Raw genomic sequence first — 8,213 nt, 5'->3', positions numbered from 1 at the left:
TTTTTAAATTGATATTACATAAAATGAAGACGCAAACATATTAAATCCTTGTTTACATCTTGTCTTCTCTTAAATAAAAAAGCTTGCCATTTATTTGTTTTAAAAAAAAATTCAACATATATGTCCTTTTACGTTAGTTTTAAGGAAAGTATTTTGAGATATTTTTAATAAATAAATAAATTTGGAATTTAAAAAACTATTACATATGGAATATATAGTTGGTTGATTTAAACAGCTAACAACTTTTCCATAATTATTTTTATATTTGTTTTAAATATTATATTAAAATGTATCATGTGCTAAGTACGAAATATAATTTGATATATATATATATATATTGTAATTAAAAGTATTAAATTATTGATTATAATTAATTAGACTAATTAAACGTTTGACGGTTGGGACACCTAGCTACTTGTCATATATATATATGGTAGAAAGCATAAGGAATGGCTAAGCACATCTCATCTTTCCAATGGATTTTGTGTTAGACCAAGCAAAACTGCTACCTTTGGCCATCATCCTGTTTCATCATCTCAACTCCCTGGTGCAATATGAAGCAGCGTCCACTTGGGGTTATAACACCGATCACCATGCTCTGATGGAGTTCAAAAACGGGGTGGCGGCAACTGGAGACCATTTGGCAACCGTACTGAGCTCGTGGAACGACACAATTCACTTCTGTGATTGGCAAGGTATCACATGCAACCAGAACAGTCGGCGTCATCAGCAGCGGGTGACTGCATTGAGCCTACCATCACAGAGGTTGACAGGATCCTTATCGCCTTATTTAGGAAACCTCAGCTACCTCCAAGAACTCAACCTTGGAAACAACTTTTTACAAGGAGAGATCCCGCAGGAACTTGGTAAGCTTAACCTACTGAGAATCTTAAATGTCACCGATAACCATTTTGGTGGTCAGATTCCTTCCAACATATCCAACTGCAAGGCGCTCACGCACCTGGATCTGGGCAACAACGAGCTCCAAGGGGAAATACCAATGGAAATCACTAGTTTGTCAAAGCTAAAAACACTGCACCTCCTTGTCAATAATCTGACTGGTCCAATCCCACAATCCATAGGAAATCTTTCCTCCCTCACCACTCTGACCATGGGAAGAAATACTCTGAGTGGGAGTCTTCCTGCTGGGATAGGTATGATTCCGCAGTTACAATTTCTTCAAATTGCCGAAAACCAACTCCATGGTGTGATCCCTCCATCCATCTACAACCTCTCCTCTCTTACTTTCATAGCCCTTGCAACAAACAAACTACAAGGAAGCCTACCCCCAGACATGGGGCAATTACTTCCAAATCTCAGCACGCTCTACCTAGGAGACAACCAGATTACTGGATCAATCCCGGCATCAATAACAAACTTGTCAAGCCTGGCTAATCTTGACTTGGCCTATAATAACTTTACCGGGCCGGTGCCTACTGACCTGGGCAGGTTGAGCAACCTCGTATGGTTTAACTTGGAAGGTAATCAGCTGGGCTTCAGAGACAGATATGGCTTGGATTTCATCACCTCCTTGAGCAATTGTACCAGCCTAGAAACTCTTGATATATACAATAATAATTTTGAAAGCCAGCTGCCTATTTCAGTGGCCAATCTCTCCACACGGCTATCCATGTTAATCCTTGCCGGAAACAAGATTCATGGTCACATACATGAAGGTATAACAAATCTGGTTAGTCTCACAGTGCTGCGCTTGGAGAATAATGATCTCCAAGGTCCGCTTCCCATCACTATTGGTAGGCTTGAAAATTTGCAGCTTTTGAGTGCCTCCAGCAACAAACTTTCAGGCCAAATTCCATCCTCTATTGGCAACCTGACTCAATTAATTGATCTGCGCCTGGCTGACAACTTATTGCAGGGTGGGATTCCCTCCACCCTTGGTAATTGTAAAATTTTGCAATTATTTGACCTATCAGAAAACATGCTAAACGGCACAATACCTCCACAAGTGATTGGCATTCCTTCTCTTGAAATCTTCTTTGGTGTGTCAGGAAATTCAATTACAGGTTCCTTGCCCGCGGAGGTTGGTAAGTTGCAGCATTTAAGAGAGATTGACCTCTCTGAAAACAGAATTTCAGGTGAAATTCCTGGAGCATTAGGTGATTGCCAAAGCCTGGAATATCTACACATGCAAGGAAACATATTTCAGGGAGTCATTCCTATCTCGCTCAATAACCTGAAAGCTATTCAATACCTTGATCTCTCCAGGAATAAATTATCAGGACGAATTCCAGAATATTTAGGGAAACTCCATTCTCTAGCTTACCTGAACCTATCCTCCAATAATTTGGAAGGTTTAGTGCCACAAAGTGGAGTGTTCGAAATTGCCAGTGCCATATCAATCCAAGGGAACACCAACCTTTGCGGTGGTGCCGGATTCCTGCGACTACCTGCATGTCCCAATGAAATTTCAATAAACAAGAGAAGCAAAAAGGTCAAAAATGGGTAATTGTCCTTGTTGTATGTGTATCATCAGGTGTTACTCTTCTATCTTGCTTGGGTGTAATGTTTTATTGTAGGAAAAGGTCCACAGAAAGGCCTCCCTCTCCCACAGTGGCCAGTTTATTGGTTGAATCCTACATGACAGTTTCATATAAAGAGCTCTTTGATGCAACTGATGGTTTTTCTGTAGCAAATATAGTAGGTGAAGGAAGCTATGGTACAGTTTATAAAGGAATTTTAGGAAACAGAGGAACAATGATTGCTGTGAAGGTGCTCAATCTTCAGCAGCAGCAAGGTGCTGCTATCAGTTTCCTGAGAGAGTGTGAGGCTCTCCGACACATCCGACATCGCAATCTGATAAAGATTTTGACCACTTGCTCAAGTATTGATCTCAATGGTCAAGAATTCCAAGCTTTGATTTATGAGTTTATGAGTAATGGAAGTTTAGAAGAGTGGTTACATCCAGATATCACTAGGTTGCAAGATCGGAAAGTCCTACAAATTATTGACAGACTAAACATAAGCATTGATGTAGCTACAGCCTTGGACTATCTTCATCATCAATGCCAGGCACCTATAGTTCATTGTGATCTCAAGCCAAGCAACATACTTCTTGATGATGACATGACTGCCCATGTAAGTGATTTTGGCTTAGCGAAGATTCTTCTCAGCAATGTACAAGAAGCAACAGAAACAATTGGAGTAAAAGGATCTATTGGATATGTTCCTCCAGGTAATTGGTACACCCCCATCTTAATTAATTTTCAATCAAACTCTCAATTCTCAAGGCAACGTCTATAACCTGATACATATCTTAATTATCAGCTTATATATATATATATATATACAGGTGCGGTTTTATGAATAGTATATCTTGTCAACTATTAACATTCAAGTAATCTCGAAGCTCATTATTACATAAACCTGGTTTGTTTATTAGTCATGCTCCACAAGTAGAAACCATGCAGAGACTACATAATTGTATGTTTGATGGATTAGCCATTACTCGCTCATCCATGATAGAAGATTAGATGTAAAGCTAACTCTTATCGAACTATCTAAGATGGTATATACAAATTGCAGAGTACGGAATGGGCAGTGGAGTATCAATTAAAGGTGATGTCTACAGCTATGGAATACTACTGTTAGAGATTTTTACAGGGAAGCGACCAACTGAAAATATGTTCACTGATGGCTTCACACTCCACAGTATGGCTGAGAAGGCATATCCAGATCAAGTGCTAGAAATCATTGATCCACAACTTCTTACACAGGGTGAGAAACCAAGTAACAGCAGAATGCAGGAATGCTTAGCATCTGTCATTGGGATCAGTCTATCATGCACTAAAGAATCACCAGGGGAACGGATGGAGATAAAATATGTTGCAAGAAATATGCAAGCTATAAGGGAAGGTTTCTTGAAGGGGATGGATTAATTCTGAGTAAATAATATATCCAGACAAGTTTGATATAGAAGCAAGTTGCTGAATCATCTGTCTGTTATTGAAATGTGCTGCAAAATACATATGTAAATCTTGAATTGTCATTTTTGTAATCGGGAATTTCAGCATTATATGTATTGTCAACAATTACTTCATTATGGAATGAATCATGAAGGCAGATAGGTTAATAGAATCATATCATATAGACTCTCATGCATGATTATGGAAAAACATGAAATCCCAAGTTCCCAGAATAAGCCGAGGGAGATAGCCGAGCACACCTGATCTGTTGCATTGAGTGAGGATCTGATTGAGAGGGAATTCGATAGGTTGCCTGCTGTTGTCGTAGTCGAGCACCTCGTCATGGGCGAGAGAAGGGGAGTGATGGACGATGGAGTTGATCCACTCCTCTTTGTCCTAATTATCTGAGCTGGTGATGAAGTCTCCTGCCTTGCCTAGTGGGTGGATACTGGATAGCTCGCAAGCGAACTGGCTGCTGAAAACGTTTTCCTATCCTTTTCACCGATTGGGATTACGCCCCGCGGACCAGAGGTCATGACTTTCAAATCCTTAGTCATGCCGTACTTCAGCACAAACCAGCACCAGAGCCAGAGCCAGAGCCAGAGCCGGAGCCAGCCCCAACTTTTGATGTGCCTGCTCCACTTGTTTGGTAAGCCACACGGACCACGGTCCTTTTGACTCGACCTTTTATAATAATAAATTTATAATAATAACTAGGTGAAAGAAATTCATTGCTTTGCATAGGATTTAATAATTTTTAGGATTTTGAATTGGATATAGAAATAAAAAATTCAATAAAAAATTATGATTAAATAACTCTTTATAATAGAAATGTTAGCATATTTGATTTTGAAAAGTCTCATGGATATTTATGGTATAAATAAATAAGTTAATATTTTTTTTTATAAATAGATGACAAGCGCCCATCATTTAAGGGTAAGTCAGGGACATGCACTTGTGTGGAGCATCGCTCAATGCCACCACGTGCTCTCATCTTACTAGGATATAGGATTCAATTTCAAGTCCTCCCTGAAACGAATGGCCTACGTATGGGACTTGGTACCAATTGACCCAAAGGTCGTTGATTAAATAAGTTAATGTTTATATAGATAAAAGATATACATATATCAAATACCTGTACTAATTCAAATCAAATAAAAAATTTAAGGTTTAATACCCAAGTTAGTCCCTCTAAAATTCGAAATCGGCCCTTTTAGTCCCTCTATTACAATTTCAGCCCTTTTAGTCTTTTTATTTGTTTGATTTTGTAAATATTAGTCTTGAGACCAATGGCAGTTAGTTCTACTGTTTTGTTGTGCTAACTTGGCTTTTTTTATAATAAAAAAATATTAAAAAAATATTAAAAAATTATTAAAAAATTATTTAAAAAAAAAGTTAAAATCATAAACGAATGCGGATCAAAATAACATTTCCTTATCTTCTTTCTTCCGAACACCATCCTCCATCTCCATTGCCAGCGAAACCCTCGACGAGAAGGAAGAGCCCGTTAAAAGCAATCATCAAGAGAGAGAGAGAGAGAGAGAGAGAGAGAGACCCTGGTTGCCGAAGCCCTCGACCAGAAGGAAGATCCCATTAAAAGCAATCATCAAGAGCAAGTTTGTTGTTTTTGTATCTTGTGTTAACTTTTCAATTTCTTATTTAATAAACAACTACCTTGTAGCTCTTTTGAGGAAAAAAACGAGCAAGAGAGAGAGAGAGATACGAGTCTCATTCTTTTATTCTCTCCACCTATGCTATATTTTACCTAGATTTGTTGTATTTTGGTTGTATTTAATACAATAATGTCGAAATCCAATGAAGCTTGGATGTAATTTATATAACATTGCTATATTTTGTTCAGATTTTGTTGTTATTATTTGGTTGTATTTGGTTAAATATCAATGAAATTCATGGATATTTTTTGCTGGATATATTATGTAACAAGAGCAAGTTTTTTTTTAAAATAATTTTTTAATAATTTTTTATTATAAAAAAAAGCCAAGTCAGCACAACAAAACGGTAGAACTAACTGTCATTGGTCTCAGGAATAATATTTACAAAATCAAACAAATAAAAGGACTAAAAAGGCTGAAATTGTAATAGAGGGACTAAAAGGGCTGATTTCAAATTTTAGAGGGACTAACTTGGATATTAAACCAAAATTTAAAATATATTTATTTTAATCACATATAGCCAAATCTATATCGTTAAGATAAACAAACTTCATAATATTTGGATATATTCCCAGAGTGCCTAAGAGTACAGATATCGAGACAATCTAAAAAATTTAAATTTCAAGATCAGCCGAGAGCACAGATCTAGATGATCTAAAATATTAAAATCTCAAAATCAGCCAAGAGCACATATCTTGAGGCGATCTAAAATACACAAATTTCAATATCATCCGAAAACATAGATCTCGAGGCGATCTAAAATATCTAAATCCTAAGATTAGTCAAGAGCACCAATCTCGAGGCGATCTAAAATATTCAATTTCTAAGATCAGCCATGAGAACAAATCTCGAGGTGACCTAAAATATTAAAATACCAGAATTAGCCAAGAGTACAGATCTCGGGGCGATCTAAAATACATAAATCTCAAGATCAGTCAAGAGCACAGATCTCGAGTTTATCTAAAATACATAAATCTCAAGATCAAAAGCACAAATCTCAAACTGATCTAAAATATTTAAATGCGAAGATCAGCCAATAGCACATATCTCAAAATGATATAAAATATTCAAATCCCAAGATCAGCCGAGAGCACAGACAAAGAGGTGATCCAAAATATTCAAATCCCAATATTAGTCGAGAGCACAAATCTCGAGGCAATCTAAAATATTCAAATCCCAAGATTATCCGAGAGCATAGATCTCGAGCCGATTTAAAATATTTAAAGCTCAAGATCAGCTGAGAGCATAAATCTCGAGTCGATCTAAAATATTCAAATCTCAAGATCAACCCAGAGCACAGATCTCAATGCAATCTAAAATATTCAAATTCGAGTACTCCTTAAAGGACGTGAACCCCATCATCCTATAAGCTTTCTAATTATTAATAACAGTAAGTAAAAATTTGAAATATAAATTTATTTAATTGTGTTTAAAAAAATATACAAAGGAATAAACTAAGTGATGTTAAGCGTAGTTTTTATTTATTTTATTTTTTATAATCACTTACATCAAAATCTATTCTAACAAAAGCCAAAGCGATAATTAGTGTGAAATTTGAATCAGATAATACCAACGTCTTACAATTCTAGCTTTCACTACTTGATTCTAATGCTGAAATTTACTTTAGACACATTCTTAATTGACATATAAAGTAGTGCAAAATTTAGTTATTATGCTTTTAAATTTTAAAAAATAAATTTTAAAAATATTTGGGAAAACACTCACTTGATTTTTCACTATTTGTAAATTTATCTAAATAAGAACATATCAAACATTTGTGATATTTGTAACAAAAAGAACACAACCAAATAACAAATGAATGGACAATTAAGGCACAAATAAATAAGTGAAATTAAATTTTTTAATTATTAATAACATTTTAATATAAACAAGAAATTAATCAACAATTTGCCTTTTTCCTGAAAATTTTTATTTTATAATTAACAAATGTAACAAATATTATATTATGTGTTGCATATCATATAATTTTAAAAAAATATTTCATAATTCTAAAATAATATTTAAAAATATTTTTGTTAACCTAACATGTACTCGAAGGACTCAATGACAGAATCATTTACCTAAGACTCAAGCTTAGAAGAGTTTTATATTTGGATTGATTTCAATAATTATTCTTCAAATAATAAACAAACTGTTGGTATATTTTATCCAAAAAAAAATAAAAATATATTTTTAATAATTATAATTAGTTTGAAATATCTAATGAAACATTTAATGCAAACAAATATATGTAATTTAAAAATCTCCCACAATTAATATCACATTTAATACAAACAAAACAAACCCATAAATGCAATATAAAAAATTCTTTAAAAAAGTAAAAAAATCTTCTTTGAAACCCTCTCCAATCAGATTATACAACTACTTTAAATATATGAATAAATAAAACAACTATTATAAGCATTAATTTTGTATAATAACTGTCCTCACCATGGGAAAAAATAAAAACTGTTATTTTGCATAAATATTTTTTCAAGTGAGACAAATAAACACCTTTTCTCCACTTACATCCACCCAAATCATAGATCATGTGTTAGGTTATGAATTTATTGAATATCTATAATATGTTACTATATTTTGTAGGTATCCATTATCG

General features: G+C 34.7%; 1 protein-coding gene across 1 annotated transcript; it reads left to right on the top strand.

Annotated features, from left to right (window-relative positions):
* The first annotated feature begins 474 nt into the window (after nt 1-474).
* On the top strand, nt 475-4,002 carry LOC120276158 (putative receptor-like protein kinase At3g47110). Its single transcript, XM_039282887.1, has 3 exons — nt 475-2,444; nt 2,495-3,193; nt 3,544-4,002. Exons 1-3 carry the CDS (start codon nt 476-478, stop codon nt 3,894-3,896), a joined length of 3,021 nt encoding a protein of 1,006 aa, XP_039138821.1. The 5' UTR covers nt 475; the 3' UTR covers nt 3,897-4,002.
* The last annotated feature ends 4,211 nt before the right edge of the window (nt 4,003-8,213 follow it).

Source organism: Dioscorea cayenensis, chromosome 14 (genome assembly GCF_009730915.1).
Source record: "Dioscorea cayenensis subsp. rotundata cultivar TDr96_F1 chromosome 14, TDr96_F1_v2_PseudoChromosome.rev07_lg8_w22 25.fasta, whole genome shotgun sequence".
NCBI lineage: Eukaryota > Viridiplantae > Streptophyta > Magnoliopsida > Dioscoreales > Dioscoreaceae > Dioscorea > Dioscorea cayenensis.
Note: the sequence above shows the minus strand (reverse complement) of the source record. Positions and strands in the feature narration are given on the sequence as shown.